Source organism: Martes martes (genome assembly GCF_963455335.1).
Source record: "Martes martes genome assembly, chromosome: 18".
NCBI classification, from domain to species: domain Eukaryota; kingdom Metazoa; phylum Chordata; class Mammalia; order Carnivora; family Mustelidae; genus Martes; species Martes martes.
The window spans coordinates 930,289-956,890 of NC_137906.1; the positions used below are offsets into that span (position 1 = coordinate 930,289).

The following is a 26,602-nucleotide window of genomic DNA, read 5'->3' on the forward strand; positions in this document are numbered from 1 at the left end:
GGAGAAGCAGGCTCCACGCTGAGCAGGGAGTGCGATGTGAGGCTGGATCCCCGGACCCCAGGAGCGTGACCTAAGCTGAAGGCAGATGTTCAACCAACTGAGCCATTCAGGCACCCCAGGAGGGTATGGTTCTAGCAACTTTTGAAAGTTTCTGCAGTTTAATGGGATTATATTTTTATTATACACAAGAGACTTCTCAGTGGCTTAGAACATAATGTATTTCATTGAGCTGTCTAACGAATCTGAATAAATACATTTTCAATTGAGGCAGTTGCGTTACGTAGTTCTCATCTCATAGGGGCGTGTGTATGTGTCACTTTGTGCAGCCGCAGCTGGGTGAGGCCAAGGTGACGGGGCTGCAGCGAAGCTAAAACACGGTGTGACTCTGAGGGAAACAAGCTGTTCATGGTTGAAACCACATAACATGCTGCAGTTTGTTGCTCGTTTGAATGGAGTAAAGAGAGGGAACATCTATCTGGTCCTTTACTTTCCGAAGACACGGCCCGTTGGCGGGTTGACTGCGTCCAGGGGAGGGAGGACGGAGCGCGGTGGGCAGAAGAGCAGAGTTTGAGTCGTGGGCCTGGGGAGCAGCCAGCTCAGGTTCGAGTCCTGATTGTCCTCCCCCGGAGAGGGGGAGAGGGCGCTCGTACAATGGAAGACTGTTGCCGGGAGCTCACTCCGCAAGAAGGCTGCCCTGCGGGCTCGTCCTTCGCAGCACAAACTCCACATGATCTTCACGGGCTGATTGCGAAGTGGGCAGGCTAGTGTTTGGATACTCTGTTTTGTTAAATTTAACATTGGAACTCTGCCGCTGATTCTCAGTGTGATACATTTTTTAAAGATTTATTTATTCATTTGTGAGAGAGAGAGCATGAGCCCAGGTCGGAGGGGCAGAGGGAGATGGACGGGGAGTCTCAGGCGGACCCCGGAGCCTGAGGCTGGCTCGTCTCCCGACCCTGAGATCATGACCTGAGCCAAGGGAGAGTCTGATGCTGTACCCTGAGCCACCCAGGTGCCCCCTCAGTATGATACATTCATTTTGGAAGCAATGTAGTTAATAATATAAAAGTCAGTGAAATTTAGATATGGATTTTAAATATTGTCTGATTAAAACGGTGATAATGTCTTCATAATATAAAGTCAAGGACTAAAAGATAACATAAAAAAGAGCACCTATAGGGGTGCCTGGGTGGCTCAGTGGGTTGAGCCTCTGCCTTCAGCTCAGGTCATGAACTCAGGGTCCTGGGATTGAGCCCCACATCAGGCTCTCTGCTCAGCGGGGAGCCTGCTCCCCCCTCCCCCACCTACCTCTGCCTGCTTGCGATCTCTGTGTGTCAAATAAATAAATAAAATCTTAAAAAAAAAAAAAGATCATGACCTGGGCCAAAACGAAGATCAGACACTTAACTGATTGAACCACCCAGACGTACCTCCTCTGGCCCTTGTTTTGGGGGGTACCTCAACCCAGATTGAATCCTAGTTCTGGAGCAGAATTCACAGCAATCTCAGCTGTCTCAGAAATAGAGATAATTCTTACTCTGTCTTCCCTAATGTGAATGGGTCAATTGAATTATGCATTCTGTATGCCCAGGTTGTTCAGTAAAAGTGTATTTTTATAGAACTGATGTGCCCCTCTCACCTTCCTCCTGGTGCAGTAACTTGCCTCTGGATTATGGCTTTACTAATGAGGGATAGGTCTTTTGGGGCGGGAAAGACAGAATCGAGTTACAGGCAGTTGATCCCCTTGTGTTTTTCCCTAACTGAAGAGGATATGCTGCTTACATAGCTCTGATATCTAATCTAGGTGTGTTGAATGTACCTGACTTGCCCCCCTGAAACAGAGCTGTCATCGCCACTGTGGGAGCGTTTCAAATCATGGCATGTACTTTGGAGATTCATTTGCCCTCTTTGTTTTCCATATTTAGAAATAATCTGAGCGATATGCTTAACTGTCTGATACACATTGGTTCAATCATAAGTGGTATTTGAATTTTTAATAACTCCCTAACTTGAAATTACAGATTAGCAGAAAATTGCAAAGATAATACAGAGAGATGCTGTAGCACGCTACCAGGTTGTCCCAGTGGCTGCATTTTACATAACCGTAGTACGACATCAGAACCGAGAAATTGACTTCTGTACTGTGTGCATGTCTAGCAGTTCTGTGGCATTTTTTATCGTGTATGTAGATTCCTGGAACTACCACCATAGTCAAGATACAGAACTATTCTGTTACCACTAAGATCTCCCTCATGCCACCCCGTTATAATCATACCCTGTGTCGGGAGTCCCCAAGACTGCCCCCAGGTTTGGTAATTGGATAGAAGGACTCACAGGACTGCTTGTTTTTAATTTTATTTATTAACTTGACAGAGACACATTTATTTATTTATAAATAAGATAAAATTTATTAATTTGGAGGATACCAGGCATGAACTTCCAAGTAGTTTGCCAGCGGAGACAGTACACAGGGCGTGTTTAATCCCCCAGCAACAAATTGTAGCAACATATGTGAGATGTTTTCTGTTCGGGAAACTCACTTAAGCTTTGAATTCCAGGGTTTTTTTTTTTTTTTTTTTAAAGATTTTATTTATTTATTTGACAGACAGAGATCACAAGTAGGCAGAGAGGCAGGCAGAGAGAGAGGAGGAAGCAGGCTCCCTGCTGAGCAGAGAGCCCGATGCGGGGCTCGATCCCAGGACCCTGAGATCATGACCTGAGCCGAAGGCAGAGGCTTTAACCCACTGAGCCACCCAGGCGCCCCAGAATTCCAGGGTTTTTATTGAAGGTTGGTCAGACAGGCACGACTGCCTTCGTGACCCACCACAGTTCATGCAACTCCAGACCCCCCCGAAAGACAGCCCGTGTTCGCCGTACATCACACTGTTTGCATGAGCTGTCGAAACAAGTTGGAATAGTGGAATAGTGCGGCTTGAAGCTCAAGCATACACAACACAAGGACACTTCCAAGACCTCCGTTCCCCCTAGAAGCTGACCAAGAGCCAGTCGCATAATAAGCAGGCCCTTCTGAGAGTGTGCATAATTTTTTTTTTTAGCAATTTCTCCTGCTTGGTTAGCTCTTTCCTTTCCCTCCCCTGGTAGACACGTATAGGATGGAGAGAAGCCACGCTGAGCCGGTGTGGAGGCGAGGGTGGGGCGGTTGGGGAGGTGCCGCTTGAGATAGAGTGGCCGGGGGAGGCCTTTCTGGAAGCAGGACGTGGAAGCGCGGCCTTGCCGTCAGGAGTGTCCCCGTGCGCGCGCCGGGGCGCCCAGCATTCTGGACGCTGGAACACAAGGCGAAGGCCCCCAGGAAGACGAATGGAAAGGAGGCTTGCGTTAGCTTTCTGTCGTCGCCGTAACATACTGCCATAACTTGAGCAGCCTGAAGAACACCCGTTTATTATCCCTAAGTCCGTGAGCGAGGACCCTTGGCCGGCTCCGGTCGGGGACCCTGTGAAGGATCTCCGGCGGTCGGAATTAAGGAGTCAGCCAGCCTGGGCTCTTACCTAGAAGCTGTGGGGGAAATCTGCTTCCAGACACACTCGTGCTGGCAGAATGGAGTTCCACGCGATTAGAGCACCGAACTTCGCTGGCTGTCGGCCGGGGGTTAGTCGCAGCTTCCGGAAGCCCCCCACCTTCCTCGGCTTATAGTCTGTCCGCCATCGAAGCTGGTAGCTCTTTGAATCTGACTTCCCACTCTGCCTGCCTTCCTGATTTTGACAGGTAGACCTTGTTTCCTTGCACTTTGCTTTATTGAGTTTGGCAAATACTGCATTTTTTTTTTTTAATTGAAGGTGTAAGGCAGTGCTGCATGGAACAAATCTGTTGGCACCATTTTTCCAACAGCACTTGCTCACTTTGTGTTTCTGTGTCATAAGATCTGGTAGTACTTGGCATACTTCAAATGATGTCATTATTATTTGTTACGGTATCTGTGGTCTGTGATTAGAACTCGCTGAAAGCTCAGATGGTGGTTAGTAGGTTTTAGCGATAAAGGTATTTTTTTTTTTTAGCAAAAAAGTATTTTTAATTGAAGATGTACTTTTTTTTAGACATAATACTATTAAACACCTGATAGACTACGGTATAGTGTAAACCTAACATTTACATACATTGGGAAACCAAAACATTTATTTGACTCACTTTATTGTGACATTTGCTTTATTGTAGTCCGGGACCCAACCTACAATATCTCCAACATACGCCTGTAATTTATTTATTTATTTATTTTTAAGATGTTACTCATTTTTGAGAGAGAGAGACAGAGACAGAGGGAGCACAAGCGGGGGCAGAGGGAGAGGGAGAAGCAGAATCATTCAGCTGGGAGCTGGACCTGGGGCTCGATTCCAGGACCTGGAGATCATGACCCGGGCCAAAGGCAGATGCTTAACCATCTTAGCCACCCAGGTCCCCCTATACCTATGTTTTAAGAACAACTTTATTAGGTACATCATTTCCATATCATAGAACTCAGCTATTTAAAGGTCAGACAATTCAGTGGCAACCATCATGACAGCCAACTTTAAAATACTTTCATTATCTTCATTATCTCAAAAGAAACCTCATACTCTTTAGCTATTTCCTTTATTCCCATTCCCCCGCCCCCCCTTAGTCCTAAGCAACTGCTCAGCTGCTTTCTGTCTTTATAACCTGTTCTGGGCATTCATATGAAGGGAGTCATATAAGATGTTTTCTTTTATCTTTGACTTCTTTAACTCAGCATAATGTTTTCAAGGTTGATCTTGTGGCATATACCGATACTTAATTCCTTTTTATGACCAAGTAAAATCCATTGTATGGATATACTACAATTGTTTATCCATTTATCAGTTGGTGGACTTTTTGGGGGGTTATTTCCACCTTTTGGCTATTGCGGATAATGTTGTTGTAAACGTTTGTCACCAGGGTTCCTGGGTGGCTCAGTCCATTAAGCGTCTGCCTTCAGCTCAGGTCATGATGTTAGTTAGGGTCCTGGGATCGAGCCCCACGTTGGTCTCCCTGTTCGGCAGGGAGTCTGCTGCTCCCTCTCCCTCAGCCACACCCCTTCTGCCATGCTTACGCTTGATACAGTCACATTTGCCTATTTTTCCTTTTGTTGCTTACCTTACTTTTGGTGTCATATCCAAGAAATTTTTGCCAAATCTGATGTCATGGAGTTTTTTCCTTACGTTTTCTTCTAGGAGTTTTATAGGTTCATGTGTTACATTTAGGTCTTTAATCTAATATTAGTCCTTTCTTAAAGTGTTCTTTATATTATTGAGAAGGAAATAAGAAGTGTTTTCTTTAGTATGACTGTGTCAGGACCAGCCTTCCTCCCTTCTTCCCTTCCTTCCTTCCAGATTTTAAGTAATCCCTAACCCAGTGTGGGGCTCAAACCCACAACCCCGAGATCAAGATCTCATGCTTCACCAGGCGAGCCACCGAGGTACCCCAGGAACTTGTTCTATTTAAACTCTTTTTCCCTCCTTCTCAGCCTGCCTCTCTCCCTTATAGCTTGAAGATTGTGGACTCACATTTTTGTTAATTGCTGTGCTGATAGAAGAATGATAGTGACTTCATTTGCAACATCACGTTCTTATTTATTTGATTAGCAGGAAGAAGATGAGCCTTAAGTCTGAACGCCGAGGGATTCATGTGGATCAGTCCGAGCTCCTGTGCAAGAAAGGATGTGGTTACTATGGCAACCCTGCTTGGCAGGGTTTCTGCTCCAAGTGCTGGAGGGAAGAGTACCACAAAGCAAGGCAGAAGCAGATTCAGGAGGACTGGGAACTGGCAGAGCGGTAAAAGGACTAAAGAGGGGTGTTTAACTGGGACACGGTCGGATGTGCAGTCCCGCCACTGTCAGAATCCGCTTTTCTCTCCTCTTGCGAGCTGTCAGCACGTCGGCTTAATACTAAGAGAAACGAATTTTTTTACCCTTCTCAGTCAGTATTTAATGAATAGCTTTCATTGGTTTTTTTATTTTCATCTTTGTCTTGTAATTATTTATGTTTAGAGTGCGTTAGTCTGAGTTCTCTCATGTAGATAATAGGCTTCTTGGACTGCAAGAATGCAAAACACATACTTGATAGTGCAGGTTAACTGTGGTTATATCTGGGATGTCCCTAGCACAGTCCTCGGCACGTGGCTCTCACCAAACATCCCTTTCCTCATTCTTGTAATATATCTAGCGTGGCATCTGACACGGTGATAAACACACTGGTAGAAACTTGTTGATTTGTATACATGGCCCTTGGTTTTGGAAATTTATCCTTTTCTTTAAAATGGGGTTTGTTAGTGAAAAGTAGTTTATATTACCCAGACAGAGGACTGTGGTAGAAGATGGGATGGCTGGTGAGCACAGGGATCGATAAAACACCACGCATGATGTTAATCTTTTGCCAGAGCATCCTAGAAACAGTAAAACTTATCCATAAAAGAAAGTCAGACTGGACTCGGAAAACTTTTGCTAGTTTTTATGTGTGTCTAATCAGCCGTGTTTGTTGAGTGACCACTTCGCTAGCGTTTGTGGTGAACTCAGAATGACGGTGCGTGCCCACTGCTGTCAGCGACTCTGCGGTCAGAGACAGAAGATGTAGACAAAGAACATTGCCTGTTTCACCTGGTTTCAGGAGAGGTCGGTAGGCACGAATTCCCTTAGCTTTCTCCCCTCTGCACGGCAAAATGCACTACCATCCTTATGTTACTCCGGTTTCGTCAGAGAGAGGCATGTCCCAGTCCCACGCTCAGACTAACACGTCTGCCTGGGACTTCCCTGCTGTGTCTCACTCCTTCCGCCTGTGACCTTGCTTGAGATTTCCTGCGGCGCTGTGGCTCAGAGTTGAGCAAGCCTGAGAATCTCCTGGAAAGCTTCTAAGAAGAGGCATCCCTGGACCTCTCCTCAGAGTCTCTGACTTGAGGAGGGTGGGAGTGAGCTCTGAGCATCTGCATTTCTAACAAGTTCCCAGGTGACTCTGCCGGGGCAGCCGCCTACCCTGGCTATCGTTAAGCGAGAGGTGGAACTACTCAGCTCAGAGAAGTTCTTAGAATTTCACCCTTCCTTAGTTTCCTGGTCTTTATTTTGTCTCACTTAAGTCTTTGTATAATACAGTCTTAATTATTGCCCCTCAGGTTATAACATAGCTCCCTGTCGTGTTTTTCTGATCTCCTAATGGTAATTTATTGGATTTGCGGCCGTTCTTGGTTCGCCACCGCACGGTGAAGTGTAGGGTTCTAACGGACTGGCATTCGGGCTTTCTTACCATCTGCTCACACCGTCAGTGACTTCGCTAACTTAGTCCGCAGAAGAAACCACATGCCTTCACGTTTGTCGTTCCCTCTCCCTGGAATGTCCTTCCACTCAGTGGAACCTTGTTCATCTCTTAGATCGGCCTGTCATATTCCATCACGGGGGCCAGGGAGGAAAGAAATGAAACAAGGTGGGACCAGGGAGGGACAGAACCCATGAGACTCCATCTCAGGAAACAAACTGAGGGTTGCTGGGGGGGGGCGGGGGGGGAGGGATGGGGGGCTGGGCTGTGGACATGGGGGAGGGTGTGTGCTGTGATGAGTGCTGTGAACGTGAGCCTGACGATTCACAGACCTGTACCCCTGGAGCAAATAATACATCATATGTTCGTAAAATTTTTTTAAAAAGATAAGCCTAAATGTCACCATTGTAGAACCTCGGACTTCTCTAGCAGATTAAGTTGTTCTTCCCTGTGTTCTCGTAGCGGTTGGGTTTCCCTCTCTGCGGTGGGAGCCGTCACATTATACCGTAATTCCTTACTCTCTCCTTTTCAGCCTTGAGCCTGTTAAGGGAAAGTAGAGTTTAGTTCTTTTATGTAACCTTAGTTACATTTAGTTACAGTTGCTAAATGATTATCCACAGAGAAGGTCCCTTTTGAATCGTCTGTGGGACAGTTTCGTATCCGACACCTCAGACCTGCCTGGCGTGTTTGCCTCTAAAACTTCTAGGTCCTCCTGCAGGTCAGATACAGGGAGCACGGAGGCGGTCTGGCTCATTCTCAGTCCTCTCTTGAACCGCAGGCTTCAGCGGGAGGAGGAAGAGGCCTTTGCCAGCAGCCAGAGCAGCCAAGGCGCCCAGTCCCTCACCTTTTCCAAGTTTGAGGAGAAGAAAACCAATGAGAAGACCCGCAAAGTTACCACAGTAAAGAAATTCTTCAGTGCTTCGTCCAGGGTTGGATCCAAAAAGGGTAATTTTCTGATTCTTTTTTCCCTCTGTGCTCAAGTGAGATGCAGAGTAGACCCCCATAGGGCGCGTGGGCTCTGCTTCTCCGTTTTTGTAAGCATCCAGGACGCACCGACCAGATCTGAAACTGAAATGGGGTTTAAGGATCAGATAATACATAAAACCAAAAGTCATTTTTAGCTGGAGGACATTGTGTGTTGGAGAAGCTTGTTGATTACTCTGTAGGACTCCAAAAATGTAATTTTGTTTATAAAATGCATTACCATTCAAATGTATATCTTTTTGGATGTTTTATTTTTGTGTGCCTTTAATTTTTGGATTCTGGTCTATTCCCCTTGTATAATATCCTTACTAAACGTCCCTTATCAGAAATGACTGTCTCTGGGCTTCACGTAGGTAAACGAGGTTTTCTGAGCGCTTGAGGGACAGCTTGTGTCATGAAGAGCTGCACAGAGAACGCTCAGGAAGAGGCTCGCTTTGGGCTTCTGGAGGGTGAAAGTAAGCCGTGCAGGTATTTTCTAGCGCGTGGATTTGTCTGTGCGTTACCTCTTTCATCTGCTTCTTAAAATGCTCAGTACCCGTGAAAGGACTGTCACTCACGTCACACGTGTTCTGCCCGGCCGCGGCGGCCGCTGAAGGGCGCAGCGGGTCTGAAGGAGCAGGCCGGTCTGCTGGGCGGGCTCGGTGTTGGGACGGCCTAGTCTTTGAACCTCGAGTTCCTTATCAGTGGTGGTCAGTGGTGGTTATCGGAGATCGGCCGCGGATTTGAAACGGTAGTGGAGATAGGGCTGATGCTGTCGCCAGAGATGGTCTCCCCGAAGAACCCCGCCACCTGAGGCAGTTGTCAGGAGGTTCTTTGTTTTGTTTCTGTATTTGAGTAACAGTATCACACCTTGAGGTCCTCGCTGGCCTTTCAGATTTAATGGCTCATGTTTTGTTTTGTTAGAAGGAAAGGTTGCTTATTACCCAAAACACAGCCCTTCTCTGTAATAAAAGCAAACCTTTTGTTGTTGTTGTTAAGATTTTATTTATTCATTTGTCGCAGAGAGAGGGGCAAATGCCCGAGCAGGGGAGCGGCAGGCAGAGGTGGGGGGAGCAGGCCCCCCGCTGAGCAAGGAGCCTGGTGTGGGACTGGATCCCAGGGCCCTGGGATCATGACCTGAGCTGAAGGCAAACGCTTAACCAACGGAGCCCCCCAGGTGTCCCAATAAAAGCAAACCTTGGAATAATCTTTTTGTTCACATAATTAATTTGGAGTTGTTTCTTGGTTGGCTGTCATTCATGGTGGTTTTCTCTACTGTAATTAGAAAGGGAATAATTAGTACCTGTTAGAGATTAAATTAATGATGAATTTGGCTCATGATTATTTATTAGGAGGTAGGTAGGGGGGCGCGTAAGCTTTGGAGTCCCCTCGTTTTGAGTCTCCGTTCTGTGGCTTACTGGCCGCTGTGACCTTGAGCAAGCTAATCTCTTTAAGCTCTGTTCTGAGGAGATAGTAATACCCGCTGGAGGTACGTCTTAAGAATTAAATGAGGCGATGCAGTTAAAAGAGTTCAGCAACAATACCTGACAAACATGTCTCCGATAAATGTTAGCGAGAAAAATACGGGTTGTTTTTCTGGTAGAATAAGCTGTGCTAGTACGGAGCGCAGCGGCATTAAAGCCGCTCCTTCCTAGTAAGCTTAAATTCTGTTTCTTGCTTTGAGAAAGTCTCATTAAGCTTACGAGATTATGATATACAGTGAAATGGTCAAATATGGTGAAATATGAAACAGTAAAGAAGCTATAAAACCAGTGGCTCTAACTGCTTCTTTTAGGTAACTGACTCAAGGTCATAGAGTAAGTTGGTGTATTAGAACTCAGGTCTCCTACCTCCTGGTTCCGTTTTTTTCCACTATATCCCTTGATCTCTAGTGAGTGTGTGTGTGTGTGTGTGTAACTGTATCTGTGTCTATATCTGTGGAAAGATAGTTGGTGAGGTCTCTGTTCTTAAGTGCATAATAGTCATGTACATTCGGTGACTATCCTTGGTATTTCTAAAAAATGGTGTCGTAAGAGAGTCTGTGCAGTGTGCATTATTTATGAAAGATCCGTACTTTAAAAGTTCTAAGTTGTTTTTTTATTTTTAAAAATTGTATTGGTAACTTCTTAGCTTCTTGTCTTTTCAAGAAGCTAGAAGTAAAAAAAAAAAAAAAGCAGCAGCAGCAGCTAGAAGCAGTAGTCAGATTATTACCTTGGATTTTTAATCTTTAGTTGGCTTTGGCTTATAGAAAGCCTAGGAAGGTAAAGACCTCAAAGTACTGAAAAAACCTGATGTGTGTGCATTAGACAAGAAGACCCTATTTGATGTTTGTAGCCTGCTTATGCAACTTTGCCAGGTGAACTTTGCATTTCAGACTGATTATTTGGTCTTTGCCTGTGGATAAAGTTAGCCTATACTGAATGTGGTTTTCATATATTGAGTCTCAGCTAAAATAGGCCTTTTGTGTTCTGTATTCTCTGCTTTATTAATACATGATGCTTTCACTCTTGATGTTTTTCTTGCTTCGGTCGGTGGCATGAAAGAAAGCTCTTACAGCAAGGCAGGTCGGTGGTAAACAGAACATAAATTCAGCCTTCTAAGGAGTTTGAAGAATATGTAATACCCTGTTAAGACTTGGATGCCCTTCAGAGAAGGTTAATGGAATAGCTTGATTCCTAGTAAACTCGGAGAGTCTACTCACAGTTTTTAAATTTCCAAAGTAAGGTTGGGTGCGCTGGTGTAGCTCCCAGAGCAACTCGTGGTTGGCCAAGCTGGAATACCCGCGCGGACGTGTGGAAAGCCCTTGCCCTTTCCAGCTCCAGTAGGCTGTGGCCGACCTGAGCACACTCTGCCGCGCATCAGAAGGCAGTGCAGGCATCACGTGAAGGCCGTGCTCATAGGAAGAATAGCTTTTCTTTTTTTAGAATTAAAATACGCATTTTTCCACCCAGACCTTAGATTCTAAATACGAGTCCTCACCAAAGTGAACTCAAGGGTTCCTTGGAGAAAAGACTGATTCAGGGGCTGGAGCAGGGAGAGAAGGACGTCCCGAAACCTGGGGACACGTCGAAGAGCCGGAAGTCAGCTTCTGTGGATTTCTACCGGCCAAATTTGAGTCCTGAGTAAGGACGGTCAGCGGAGTGTACCTGCTGGAGTAGAGCAGTGCGTCAGTCCTTTCAGCTCATCAAATAGGTAAATGAGTAAATGAAGGAGAAGAGAAGGCTTTTTCTTTTTTTTTAAAGATTTGTTTGTTTATTTGAGGGAGCGTGCTCCAGAGTGTAGGGGAAGGGAAGGGACAGTGGGAAAGAGAAAGAGAATCTCAAGCAGACTCCCCGCTGAGCGCGGCTGAGGATGTGGACCGGGTGCGGATGCGGGGCTCGATCTCATGACCTGAGCTCATGATCTGAGCTGAAATCAGGACACTTAACTGACTGAGCCACCCAGGAGCCCAGAGAAAGCTTTTTTCCTCTGCCGTAGAATGCCGACTAATAAATAGGAAGGGGGTAAGGGGGTGTGAAATCAGCATTTTGCAGTCATCATAGTAAGACTTGACTCAGACAGAGTCCATCAGTGCATGCTAGATCCGGGGTGAGAGGAGAGAGTTCCCTGAGGAACAGATTGTGAACATGATCTCAAATTAACCACCGCAGCTAATTAATTGATTACACATAGAGAAATGGTAACCATGTAATTGTGGGAAATGGACATGGTGTGCCTCTAGATAGGATACTCTGAGAAGAACATACCATGAATTTTGACCTATTCAAGCTAAAAACTTATAACCCAAATCCAGTCATGAGGAAACAGCAGAGAAACCCAGATTGAGGGGTCTTCAATAAAATGACTTGCCTGTAGTCTTTAAAATTGTCAGTGTGATGAAAACACAGGAAGGCTCGAGAGTCCTCAGAGGTTAAAGGAGACTAAGGACGCTTGACCACCAAGTGAAGACGTGACCCTCAGTTGAATCCTGTGTGAGAAAAAAACACACACTTTTTCAGGAACGATGGCATAGTAATGTAAAAGCATATTCTTGTTATTAGGAAGCATGCATATTAAGGGCTAAAGAGCATGATAAATACAATTTACCTGAAAAATTTCAGAAAAAAATAATACTGATAGAGCAAAGTGTTACAATTTTGTGAGTCTGAGTAAGGGGTATAAAGAAATTACTTTTTTAAAGATTTATTTATTTATTTAAAAGATTTCATGTATTTATTTGACAGAAAGAGAGAGAGACAGACACAGAGGGAACTCAGCAGGGGGAGTGGGAGAGGGAGAAGCAGGCTTCCCGCCGAGCAGGGAACGTGATGTTGGGCTCGATCCCAGGACTCTGGGATCATGACCTGAGCTGAAGGCAGACGCTTAACCTACTGAGCCACCCAGACGTCCCTAAGTTTTTATTTAAATTCCAGTTAGTTAACATACAACGTAGTAATATTAATTTCAGATACAGTGACTCAGCACTTCCGTACACACCCTGTGCTCATCACGACACACGCACTCCTTCATCCCCGTCACATACTGAACCCATCCCTCTCCACCTCCCCTCTGCCAACCATCAGTTCAGTTCTCTGTAAAGTCTGCTTCTTGTTTTGCCTCTCTCTCTCTCCTTTTTCTCCCTTTGCCTATTTGTTTTGTTTCTCAAATTCCTCGTATAAGTAGAATCATATGGTATTTGTCTTCTCTGACTGACTTATTTTACTTAGCATAATACTCTCTAGCTCCCTCAGTGTTGTGCAAATGTCAAGATTTCATTCTCTTTATGGCTAATATTTCATTGTATATATAGGCAGCATCTTCCTTACCCATTCGTCAGCCAGTAGACACAATTGTTTCCAGAATTCAGCTATTGTAGATAATGCTGCTATAGATATCAGGGTGCACATATCCCTTTGAATTAATATTTTTGTATTCTTTGGATAAATAACTTCCAAAAACTTCCATAACTTCCAAAAAATATCTTCCAGAAATAGTAGTGTGATGGCTGGATTGTAGGGTATAGTTCTATTTTTAACTTTTAAAAAAATTTATTTATCTATTTGATAGAGAGAGAAAGCACAAGTAGGTGGAGTTGGCAGGCAGAGGCAGAGGCAGAGGAAGAAGCAGGCACCTCGCTGCGCAAGGAGCCTGCTGCAGGACTCCTTGTTAAGTCAAGCAGATGCTCAACTGACTGAGCCCCCCAGGCACCCCAGGAAGACTTTTTAAATGGGGTGTGTAGATGGCATAATGGAAAGCTTGATACTCATGGCAGACTCGCGATTCTTGAATATAATATTATGTATAATATTATAAATATATACTAATATTTTAATATGTGACATATAGTACGTACATATAGTATATATATGTACATTATATAATGAACATTCTACATTAAAAGTTTTCTGTATTAAAACCTTAAGATTAGGGACGCCTGGGTGGCTCAGTTGGTTAAGCCACTGCCTTCCGCTCAGGTCATGATCCCAGAGTCCTGGGATTGAGTCCCGCATCAGGCTCCTTGCTCAGTGGAGAGCCTGCTTCTCTCTCTGCCTCTGCCTGCCACTCAGCCTGCTTGTGTGTACTCTCTCTCTCTCTGACAAATAAATAAATAAAATCTTCAAAAATAGATAAATAAATAAATAAAACCTTAAGACTAGAAGTTGAAATGCAAACCATCTGGATCCTCGCCGAAATGGGATATAGGAAAAGTTATTCCTTTCTGTCTTCCCTTCTGAATACCCATTGGGCCTCATCACCTTCCTCTGTACCTGAACTCTGGCTCTCAGTTTCCACTCCGTAATCCAAACTTCGAACTTCTGTTCTGTTACCGGGGAGTTGGTTTTTAGGAAGGTCAGAGAGAAACAACCAAGTGTTTTAATAATTTGTACTAATTAATACTAGTGAGCAGAATTAATCTTGGTTTGTTTTTTCTTTTGTATTTTAAGATTTTAATTTTTTTTAAAGATTCTATTTATTTATTTGGCAGGCAGAGATCACAAGTAGGCAGAGAAGCAGGCAGAGAGAGAGGGGGAAGCAGGCTCCCCGCTGAGCAGAGAGCCCAATGCAGGACTGGATCCCAGGACCCTGAGATCCTGACCTGAGCCGAAGGCAGAGGCTTAACCCTTGGAGCCACCCAGGTGCCCCAAGATTTTAATTTTTTTAAAGATTCTACTTATTTGAGAGAGTGAGAGCGCATGCCCAGTGGGGAGCAGAAGGGAAGGTAGAGGGACAAGCAGGAGTGCGACCAGCAGATTGTGCCGAGCACAGAGCCTGACGCAGGGCTTGATCCCAGGACCCTGAGATCCTGACCTGAGCAGAAGCGGGAGTCCCTGCTCAACCAGCTGAGCCACCCAGGTGCCCCTAAGATTTTAATTTTTTTAAGAGCAGTTTTAGATTCACAGTAAAATTGAGAGGAGGGTCCAGAGATCTCCCATGTATCCCTCGCCCCCACACACGCACAGCCTCTCCCGTTACCAGCATTCTGCCCGAGAATGGGAAGTTTTGTGCTACAGTTCATGAGCCTCCATCGACATGTCACCGTCATCCATAGTCTAGAGTTTCCATTAGGGCTCATTCACTCGTGGTGGTGTGTATTTTGTGGGTTTGGACAATGTATAATGACATATATCTGCCATGATGGTATCATACAGAACATCTTCACTTACATTTTATTTTCATTTACATTTTGAAGGGCTTTCTAAACATCAGAATTACCTGTCTTTGAAGAGAAGTGTTCGTTGGAGGGGAGAGTATACACAAGCAAAGCAGTAAGGGGTTGGCTAACGTTCCCCTACCCTTGGCTGACCTATAGACCTCCAGAGTCTCAGGGGTTGGTGTTCCTTTGAAGAATTAACCCTTTTTTTATTGGCAGATGCCCCTGTTTATCCTTGGTAATATTCCATGTTTGGAAATTTACTTTGTCCAGTATTGATAAAACCACTTAAGCTCTTTTTGTTTATTTGGATGGTATATCCTTTTTCTTTTTTAGTTTTTAATATATCCGTGTCTTTATATTTAAACTGGATTTTTTTTTTTTTAAGTGGATTTCTTATAGACAAGTTATATAGGGATCATGGCCTGTTCAGGCTACTTACATTAGTAAAATTTTCGATAACATGGTGTGGAATCTTACCATCTTGCTCTCTGTCTTCTATTTGTCCCATCTGGACTTAGTTATCTCCTCTTTTCCTACCCTTTTATTTATTTGTTTTTGTAGATTGTCTTTTATGATTACATCTTCATTTTCACTCTTGGCTTATTAGCTGTATCTCTTTCTCCTCTCTCTCTCTCTCTTTCTTTCTTTCTTTTTAAAGTGGCTGTTTTGAGGTGTAAAAAATACCTTTTAACTACTCCGCCTTCGGATGGTGTTATCCCAGTTCACATATACGACCCTTACCAGTAGTATTCTTGGATTTCTTCTTCCCTCCCTTTGTGCTGTTGTTGTCATAGATTTTACTTACACACATGATACAGATCCCACCATCTGTTATTATTACTTTAGTTTTAAACAGTTAGTTGTCGTCAAAAAAATATTTTTAAGGATTTATTTATTTGACAGACAGAGATCACAAGCAGGCAGAGAGGCAGGCAGAGAGAGGAGGAAGCAGGCTCCCCGCGGAGCAGAGAGACCGATGCGGGGCTTGATCCCAGGACGCTGGGATCATGACCTGAGCCGAGGGCAGAGGCTTAACCCACTGAGCCACCCAGGTGCCCCTAAAAATTTTTTTAAATAAGAAAATGTTCTTTATATTTGCTGTTGCTGATGTTTTTTGTTCCTGGCTGCTGGGACATGCATTATTCCCAGTCGTGTCTGCCCTGGGGATTGTTCCGCCTGCTTCCGTACGCAGTCATTGGTAGTTTTCTAATTCCCACGCGCAGTACTCAGTCGTAGACTCGAGGGAACCCCCTGTGTGGTTATCTGGGATTTTTCTCTGCAGCCCCGCCCTCTCACTTTGCCCTGCGGTTTCTAGGGACTTTGGCCTCCCTTAGCTCTAAATGCTCTTTCCCCAGTTCCGTGGTCTGCTAGACTCCGTTTGAGTGGCCTTGCCTCCCCCTGTGCCATGGGCTAAAAGTTCCCCCTGCAGTGAGCCGGGGTACTGGTAAGACTTACCATGTCTGTCGACTTCTCTCATGAGTGGCTCTCCCGTCTGCCTCTTGACCAGTGTCTAAAAACCACTATTTCATATATTTTTTCTGATGTTCTAGTTGTTAAGGCCGTAGGGTAAACCAAGTCCCCGTTACTCCATCGTGACTAAGATTGGAATTAATAGTTTAAGTGAGGGATTAAACTCTTAAGCATTAAAGAGCTTTTTCTAATCATACAAGGGTGTTCGGTTTTCCATATTGGTAAAAAATATTTCAGAAAGGATGTTACCAGTTTTTGTTTTAAGTTAAATTGTATCTGATTTATTTACTTGCTTAAAAAGAAAAGTAGTACATTCAAATGTCTCCAAAATAAAAGGTGTGTGGTCCCTTAGCCATCTGGTTTCCAGCCGCTACTGCTGTCATTCTCCCCGTATGCATGCAGACAACCTTCGTCATTAATTTCTGGTGTATCCTTATGTGCTTTTGTTTTCGTTGTAGACACGTGTATCTTTATTACATGTACTGTGCTCTGTATCCTTAGTCACATGCTGTCCTTTTTTTTCTCGCTTGAGCATTATGTATAAGAACTTTTTTTAGTATATTAAAGACTAAACCACAGTTTATTTAGTCCTTTAGTGGTACACTTCTGTGACATTTTTAGTCTCCCACTGTTACGAGTAGTGCTAACATGAGTGGCCTCGTACATATCTCATTTTGTACCTGTGCAGTTGCATCAGCAGGAAATTCCTGAGACACGGAGTTGTTGGGTCGGAGGGTAAATGTATTTTTAGTTTTGATGATCATCGCCGCATCGCTCTCCACTGCACCTGTGTCCTTTCACATTCTCACCTCCACAGTGTGAGAGCCCCCCATCCTCATCAGCATCAGATTTTTGTCTCTTCGTTGATTTTTAAAATGGCATCTCGTGTAGTTTTAATTTGTTTCCTACATTTAAGGTCCATTTATGTTTCCTTTCTGCGCAGTTAGTATTCTCTACCCATTTTCCTGTTGAACTGCTAGACTTCGTCTCTTTCTTTTTTTTAAGATTGATTGATTTATGAGAAAGCACATGTGAGCGGGGGCAGGGGCAGAGGGAGGAGGGGGAGAGAATTCTCAAGCAGGCTCCCTGCTGAGGGTGGAGCCCGACGTGGGGCTCGATCCCAGGACCCTAGATCGTGACCTAAGCTGAAGGCAGCCACTTCACCCACTGAGCCCCCACGTGCCCCTTAAATAATCCAGTCTTCTCTTAAAACTTCGGTGAAGCCGCGTCATTAGAATGTATCCCAGGTACTAAAGTTCGGAAAGTGGAATTATACAAAGTCACTGTGAGAAAGCAGGTATAAGTTGATTTCTGTACCTTCAAAAGGTACTTTGTTTTCATGGGGTGTGAGGGAATTTACTTTGCTGCAGCTATTGAATTAGCTCAGTTCAATGGAGGCTCAGAATGTGGTCAGAGATCGGGGTAGTTCGCGCCACCTGGGAGCACGGAACTCTATGGCGACCCTCTGTCTTTGTTCTGGAAAGGTCCCATTTTCGCTCTAGTGCGCTAATTTGAAGAGATGAAGGAGTCGTGTGCCGGTCGATTAGACACATCTTGTCTGTTCTGCCGCCTTTGCCGTACGTTCCGTCGTGATGGCTGTGCTGTGCGGGGAGCGTCCGGTCACTTCGGGCTGACGCGAAACGCAGCGGTGGGGAAATCGCTGTTAGTCTCCACGCAGACAGATCCGCCTGTTTGACAAGTCGAATGCGTTTGGAAGAGTTAACACAAGTGACGTAACACTTTTGTCCTGCTGATTGCTGTGTTATTTGCTGACTAGCTTTGTAAACTCAGGCAGCCTTTGAGAAAGTTCCAGACAGTAGTGCTATATCAGTATTTACAATTAAGTATGTAGATCAAAGCATGATGTATTTTGGCTGAGAAAATATTAGTAGAACCACTTTTATTTGAATGGAAATTTTATATAGTTTTATCTGCTTGTACGTCCTAGTCATAAAATAGATAGAGCGCACTCTAAGTGAAGGTGTCCAAATATTTAAACATAAAGTAATTTAAATTCAAGTTTAACTTTGATTAAGTGTAATTTAAGTAATTTAAGTTACATACTTAAAGTAATTCCATGCATGGATCTTCTGTGTAATGAAACTCATTATGTTTAATTTTCCCAGCAGAAATTCAGGAAGCAAAAGCTCCCAGTCCTTCCATAAACCGGCAAACCAGCATTGAAACGGATAGAGTGTCTAAAGAGTTCATAGAATTTCTCAAGACCTTCCACAAGACAGGCCAAGAAATCTATAAGCAGACCAAGATGTTTTTGGAAACAATGCATTACAAAAGGGTAGGTTGAGAGTAACCACTTGGAAATAGAGTTTTGGTTTTAGGAAAGGTCTTAGAGACAATCTAGTGTAACTTTGTCACTTTATACCTGGAAAAATCAAGACCCAGAGATGTTAAGTTACTTACCTAAGAAATGTCACTGAGCCAAGTGAAAACCCAGCTCCCAGGCTAGTACTTTTCCACCGCAAGTCAGCGTGTTTGGGTCATCTTTGCACGGAAAGTCTGACATTGAAGCCACTTATGTTGTGTACTTTAGTAATAAGCCTTCCTAACCGGTCACCTTGTGAGTAATACAGACGGCCAAGAGAAAGAGCAGAGTAGACCTTGAACTCTAAGTAACGGTTATTAGACCAAGTAGCATTCATGTCAGGGTGTTTTGGTTTTGTTTGTTTTGTATTTTGATACAAAATACTCTCTCTGCTCAGGTAGAGAAGGGAAAGCTAGAATTTAGATGTGGAAAGGGACCTTAGCAGATACCCCTTTTATTTTATAGATGGGGAAGGTGAGAGCCAGAGAAGGTAAGTGACTTGTCAAGGTTACACGGCTACATATTCTGCCCGTGTCAGAACTGGAACGGGTGCCTTCCACATGTGTGTCCTAACCCGTAGTTTCTAAGCCGTAATTTCAGTTGCAGTAATTCATAAGACTACTTGTAAAGGAACTCATTTTTTATACAATGATCAGTTTGTAACATTCTTCACCCATTAAACTCAGAATTAGCACTAAAGGCCCCGTCTGTGAAGTGAGGGAGCCTTGAGAAGAAAAAGAGAGGAAAGAAAGCAGCGAGGTGATAAACGGCTTGGCTGTGTTCCGGCGTGGTCAGAATCACTAGGCTAATAAGCGGTCATCTTCTGCCAGAATATTTCTTAAATACCGAATTCAGTTAGTAAAGGAGAAAAGAAGCTTTTTAGTTTTTTGATGTGTAGTTACACTGAGAATAAGTGAGCAGCCCCCCCCCCTTTTTTTTCTCGAAGTATTCGTAAGCAGATGGTAACATTTAAAGAAAGCACACATCATTGATGTCTTGAGTTAGAAGCACTGATAGACTCCCTCAGTAGGGACACAGCAGAGCTCATGTGGTTGCAACTTCGAGTTTTTAACCAGAGGTAAGAGCTGAGGCTTCGTGGTTCTTTATCCTTCCACCTGCACAGTGCTCCTGGGACACCTGCTCTGCCGGCGCGTGCTGCAGCACATACGGCGCGCACGCTGGGTGATGCTGGATGTCGGAGGCCGGTCCGCCTGCTCGATCGGCTCTTCCGAACCAGTTTATTCATTCATCTTTTGCTCAGACTATAATGTGCTCTTGTTCTGTAATAATTAGTTGACTTCTGAATCAGTGCACGAAAGTGTAACGGGAATTAAGTGGTGCAGATGCCATCTTTGCCTGTTTCAGGGTTACTGACACCGGAGAGCTGGGTCGGGCCCCAGACTGCTTGCGTCTAAAGGGCCATCTTGCAGTCTGTTCTGCATGTCTGCACGAGCCCTGAGTGTGCGCTGGCTGCGTGGCCCAGGCTTACGTCATGCGTGTGCAGTATCTCGCACAACACCTGGCGCGCACCTGATAAGGAACAGCCGTTTGTTCAACTGAAATGTCCCTGGAGAAGCCCTTTTGCCTTGCTGCAGGTTACGTGTCTTTACAAATAAATGAAACAGTTCTTATACCAGAACGAACCAGTCTTAACTAACTGGCTTCAGATCACTTAATCATTTAAGTTTTTTCAGAGAATTTGACTGGGTACAGCTTGGGATGGTTGCTGTGAGGTAATGAAGTGTGTGTTAGTGGAAGGTGCCCTCTGTACCCAGTTCACCGAAACTGCAAACCTTAACTCAGGCTTAGACTTAAGACTCCAAAAACCTTAACCTAATGTTACTCTCACCAAGTAGACTTTCCTTACTCTAATGACCTACACAATATGCAAACTCATATGAACCCACCCCGGTGACATTGCCATTAACTGGTAGGGGTTTTTTTTTTAAAGATTTTATTTATTGATTTGAGAGAGCTACAGAGAGAGCACAAACAGGGAGGGGCAGAGGGAGAGAAGCAGACTCTCTGAGCGGCGAGCCCAGCTCAGGGCTCGGTCCCAGGACCTGAGATCATGACCTGAGCCGAAATCAAGAATCAGCTGCTTAACCAAGTGAGCCACCCAGGCACCCCAACTAGTAATTGTTTCTACTGTGTCCCACAGTCGTAGTCTTCCCAGAATTTCTGAGGTCCACAACAGTGAGCCAGTCTTGCCCATATCTTTTTTTTACTACATTCGTGTTTTCTCCAGTCCTGGTGTATGCCTGGTGAGCAGCCTTTTTCTCGTATGGATCAAGTCTAGAAAACCAAATCTTTACAGAATAGCATTAAAAGGATTGGGGTTTTTTTTCCCCCAGCCATTTTATCTTTGTCATAAAACACCTTATCTGTAGTTAGACTTTTTTGTTTTTTTAATTTCCTCATTCCAAAAGGGCATCTCTTTGGGCTGAAGTCTCATTCGGCTCCTGCATAATTCATGCCCAGTGCACTAATGCAGCGTAATGCCTCACTGTCCCAAAGATGCTGTTGTTTGCTAAGACTCTTCTGAAGCTCGTTTATTTTGCCATTTTTCCTTTTCCATTAATCTTATTAGGTATTTAATATTAATATATGTATTTCTTATAGTTCATTTTCATGTTCTTTAGAATAAGAGATATGTTTATTGCAAACCAGATAGTCAGCCGCATCATTAACACAAAGTTCACTTATATTTATGTTACTATCAAACACTTTCCTTAGAACTCATCTTAGCAAGAATTTGAATTTTACTGAGAAAATGGCTGATGGGGGGGTGGTATATGCAGAAGAAGCTAAGAAGAATTTGCAAGGTTTTGTTTTTTTAAACTTCTTATCGTTACAAAAGTAACTAGAATTTAAGAATCTCACTGTAAGAACAAAGCTTTATTTTTTTTTTAAAGATTTTATTTATTTATTTGTCAGAGAGAGTGAGCACAGGCAGACAGAGAGGCAGGCAGAGGCAGAGGGAGAAGTAGGCTCCCTGCTGAGCAAGGAGCCCGATGTGGGACTGGATCCCAGGACACTGGGATCATGACCTGAGCCGAAGGCAGCCGCTTAACCAACCGAGCCACGCAGGCGTCCCAAGAACAAAGCTTTAAATAGGCCTAAGAGTGGCCACAGATGCCAGGATGTATATGGTCACCAAAGAAATGAAGGGTGTACAGGTTTCTTTCGTCATTTGGACAAAACCTTATGTGCCCAGGGTAATTTAAAATATTATAGAGACCCAACCAGTTGTTAACCTTTTCTGTCATAACTAGAAAATCCTATTTTTTTTAACTTAATGAGATCCTTGCCAAAAGTGAAGACTTTTTCCCCACAGGTTTATTTATACGAAAACATTTTCAAAACACACACAAAACAGACTGCAATTAAATAAAAAAGATACTTTTGCTGCTCAAATTGTTTAAATCCTGCCCTTGTTAATTATTAATAAAGCCTTTAGAAACACCCTCCTCTGTTCTGAAAACATAGCTTGTATTACCCTCGACTTCCTGAAAACATATGCCCTTTAATTTACTGGACATTGAATTAAAGCTCTTTAATAAGTGAATTTTGTGGGTTTCTCAGTGCAATTTTTTTTCAAAGATTTTATTTATTTAACAGAGAGAGATCACAAGTAGGCAGAGAGGCAGGCAGAGAGAGAGGAAGGGGAGCAGGCTCCCTGCTGAGCAGAGAGCTGGATGTGGGTCTCGATCCCAGGACCCTGAGATCATGATCTGAGCCGAAAGCAGAGGCTTAACCCGCTGAGCCACCCAGGCGCCCCTCAGTGTAATTTTTTAAAAGATTTATTTATTTTAGAGAGAAAAGAGAAAGAGAGCAAGGGAAGGGGCAGAAGAGGAGGGAAAGAGAAACCGAAGCACGCTTTGTGCTGAGTGCAGAGCCCGACACGGGGCTCACGACCCTGAGATCACGACCGAAACCAGAGTCAAGAGGGGGAGGCTTTACCAGCCGCACCACCCGCGCATCCCTCTCAGGGCAATTTTTAGAAAAAAGACATCGTTACTAGCAGTCGTTCAGATGTGCTTTTTTTCCTTACTGCAGAAGCAGTCAGACACGGTGGAAGACGTTTCACTACTCACTGTTCTGTTCCCAGCCGTTCTTTCTGTAAAATTCTGATACTATTATATACATGAATTTAAAATTTCTCCCGTATTAATTCTCTTGCAAAACTGAGAAAGGAGAACAAGAGTTTAAAATGTGGCTATATCTTCACCTGCCTTCTCTTTCTCAGAATAAATAGAGAGATCGACGTCCTCCTGTGCCTTCCAATGTCCTCACTATCCTAAACCACATGTATGTGCGAGGAGTAGTTTTCCCGGCTCTGTAGTTACTGCTAAGAGAGCAGAAGTATGTGTCCGAGACAGAGAAACTTTAATTAACAAAATGGGCTTTGGGGCGCCTGGGTGGCTCAGTGGGTTGAGGCCTCTGCCTTCGGCTCGGGTCGTGATCTCAGGGTCCTGGGATCGAGCCCCACGTCGGGCTCTCTGCTCGGCGGGGAGCCTGCTTACCCCCCTCTCTCTCTGCCTGCCTCTCTGCCTACTTGTGATCTCTGTCAAATAAATAGATAAAAATCTTTAAAACAAAAAAACAAAATGGGCTTTAATCGTGGTAAGAAAACTGGGGAACAGGGATGGGGGAGTAACCCAGGACACAATTTCAGGATTCGGAGCACAAAGGATGAGAAGCGAGGGGACAAGTGAGGGGAAAGCGTCTGAGCTGGGACAGTCTGTAGATCTTAAGAACTAAAAGTAGATAAAAGGTTGCGTTGCTAACTCTGTTGAAAGTGGTGAATGAATAAAATAAGAAGGTACATAGAATACAGTGACACGTAAGAGAAAATTTAAAACATTGTGGAGTTGAACCCTGATGCCTCGGTGGGTGAGGCTGGCAAGACAGGCCCCCCTTTGGCATCGCCTCTCGGGCCCTCTCCTGTTGTGCTCAGCTACGAGACGAAAGAACAGTGGCCAGAGTGGAAGGGAGAACACGGGTGGAAATGGAACAGAAGAGAGAGGCTTTCTCTGTGGAGGAGATGCTCCTGGAAGAGAGAGAAGGTCACGCCGGAGGAGCGACTAGAAGAGCCCGTGGAAGAGTAGCAGCGAGGCTCGGCGCCTACGAGAGCTTGTTGCGGAGGAGCCGCAGCTGGTGAAGGAGGCAAAATTATGTGGTATTTTGTAATTCCGCAAGGACTCGCTAGAGGTGGTAGGCGTTTTGGAGAAAGCAACGCAATGTGTGTTCCAAAAGGAAAAACCAAAGATGATAACCCTATAAGACCTACAGAAGAGCCTCGTGATGCCTGAAGTGCACGTTCCGAAGGTGCCAGAAAGCGCAGCCGACTCACACCGAGCCAGTCGCGGTCCACGTTTGACCCTACAGGTGTGAGGCGTGGTTCTGCCTTCGTGGCGGAGGGAAGGAGCTGGGCCGGCGGCGCTGGTTAACCCGCGGAGGTGCAGGCGGGTGGCGCCAGCGAGGCCCACCCCGGTGGGCGCCGAGAGAAGCGTAACTGCCTCTCAGCGCGCCGCTGTCGCTCTCGAAAGGCATCTTTTCTTTTCTTTTCTGTGAGTATTTTTGACCTTTTCCCAAACCTTGTTAGACAACCCGAGTGGCTAAAACGCGCAGTTGCACGGATGAACTCTGATTCAGGAGTCTGTTCATTGATTTTTTTTTAGGCTTCCATGTTTCATAGTTGCACATCCTCAGAGCAGAGGCCAGTGGCCACTGCCCGGCCTCCGGAGTATCACGGAGCAGCCGTGCCTGCTCAGACTCTGGTGGCATCGAGGTATCTCAGACGAATACGGTGTCTGTGGGAATTCTGTGTGGTTACTTGGCCCTGCCTCGCTGCGCTGCGGTTCTGCGTCTCGCTGTCGCCAGTGAGTTCCCAGAATACTTCCCCCAATACCCATTGCATTCAGTGAATGAAAGGCAAGAATTTAAAGATTTTTCTTGCTAAAAAAAACATTTAATGATGACCTTTGTAAAGAACATATTTGAGCTCATTTGTAACTCGTAACTAACCAGCTGCGAGAAATGATCAACTATTGGCTTTTCCCTGGAGACGTGGAAGGAACACATGTACCCTAACAATTCCCACCACCTTTATATTGCCGGTAATTGACTTTGACAAAAATCAGTTACTTTTGCCCTCTAAAGGTAGAATGTTTAAATCTGTGTTCAGCTAGCTACTAATGACCTTGGGGTATATTCCCCGGTAAGATGAACTGTCTCAAAATACGAAACCACGTGCTTGGTCTACTTGAGAGGATTAAAGGCCTAATATGTTTGTTTTCCTAAAAAAAAAAAAAAAAAAAATTGAAGGCAACGGGAACCAGCAATTCAAAAAATATGAACATCAAAGCTAACACCTAAATAAATCAAAAAGTTAACTACAGTACAAAAGAAACTTAACCCAGAAAACAAATCATGGAATTCCAGATCCTAAAGATGAGAGTTTCAGATGGACAATGAAGAAAACACAATTAAGGAATAGTCAGTTTTCAAAACACATTGGGAAAAAAAAGATTTCAACCAGACAATTAAGAAAGTATGCAGAATACCTCTCAGTATTCAAAGGAATTCACCCACTTGTCAAACTTTTAAACTACAAAGGAAACATTTCTAGGAAAGAAAAAATAAGATAACTTTACATGCAGACATAATAGAAAAGATGATCCCAGCAATAGCTTAAAAGTACTTAAGGAAAGAGGTTCATTTACGTGGCTAGATTGATTTTTCTTAGAAAACTGAAAAAACATTTTGGAATTTTGTAGAATCTAAAAATTTACCAACACAAACCTGACATCACTTAGCTCCTTTGACAAGAACTGTGAAGGTTCTGGGATTTTCCCTACTTGCAAGTTTGAAGTTAGGCTGCCGCCATTTTGTGGATGCGGCGGAAGACAGGAGTCCCCCGGGTTCTCTGACTCCCAGCAGGAGCCGTAGCAAGAGTGTCAGCCGTCGCGGCACTTCCCGGAGTGTCCGGTCCCGCCGGCCTGCGAAGACCCGGTCGCGCCTGCATGCGGGGAGGAACGTTAGCTAAGAGGATCTTTTCTAATGAGCCGTAAGCTCGCCGGACCTTCACCTCGCATGGAAACGTTATCTTTATTACAGGGGACAGTGGACGGTCTGCCCTCTTGCTTGCGGGAGGCGCGATCTCGGGCTTCCGAGGACAGCTCTGGAGAGCTCTCCTTGAAGAGATGGTGTGGAGCAAAGGCAGTCCACGGCTCGCCGCACAAGATACGCAGAAATAGAAGAGATCTTTGTAGAATTGTCTCCCAGTGTTCTTACAGTATTATAAAGGGAGGGGCGAGGACGGATGGTCACATTTACTTACTCTTTCTTTCACCTAATTGAGCACTGGCCCTGTGCCTGGCCCTGTTGTGGGCACTGAGGATATGCTGGTCAGCAGTGCCCTCGCGGAGCTCACATTTTAGTGGAGAAAAGAGACAATAGACAGATTTGTAATACAGTATAGTGCTATAGTGGTAAATCCTACAAAGAATCTAAAACAAGGTAAGAGGACAGAGTGGCAGGGGAGTTATTTTAAATCGTACAATAAGCACCGTAATGAACTGTAGGTCGTGCAGTCGAAGGAGAGATCTGCAAAGATCCTGCATGGAGCAGAATCGCCGCGGCTGCCTGGAGCAGGGGAGGAACAGGTAACTCGTTGCCGCTAGTACGAAGGCCGTTCAGCCGTTAGACGGTCACAGTGTTTCGAGTTAGAAGTGAGTACTGGCAGTGAGCAGGAGAGTCGATGTGATGTGCTCGGAGTGTTGAGATTCGGTACTTAGGAAATGTAGCCGTGTCTCGGGCACCTAAGTAGAGGCAAAGAGCAAACAGTCTGTTGTGGAAGGTTCGTAAATGGAAAGAATAGCAAAATCATAGCGTCACGAAGGAAAAATATTATTGTTAAAATGCTAAGGGAATCCCCCATATCTTAAAAATAAAATG

At 44.6% G+C, this 26,602-nt stretch overlaps 1 protein-coding gene across 5 annotated transcripts in view; it reads left to right on the top strand.

Annotated features, from left to right (window-relative positions):
* Nucleotides 1–26,602, top strand: part of RABGEF1 (RAB guanine nucleotide exchange factor 1) — a 51,597-nt gene that overhangs the window by 9,337 nt on the left and 15,658 nt on the right. Inside the window, exons 2-4 of one of the 5 annotated variants that reach the window (XM_080829908.1) lie at nucleotides 5,592–5,780; nucleotides 8,029–8,195; nucleotides 18,444–18,613. In XM_080829908.1, coding sequence (XP_080686034.1) covers nucleotides 5,602–5,780; nucleotides 8,029–8,195; nucleotides 18,444–18,613 — 516 coding nt within the window. In that variant the 5' untranslated portion in view covers nucleotides 5,592–5,601. Of the gene's footprint in view, nucleotides 1–5,591; nucleotides 5,781–8,028; nucleotides 8,196–8,667; nucleotides 8,703–18,443; nucleotides 18,614–26,602 lie in introns of those variants that run through there. The other 4 variants (XM_080829910.1, XM_080829909.1, XM_080829911.1 and 1 more) reach the window with 4 other exon arrangements.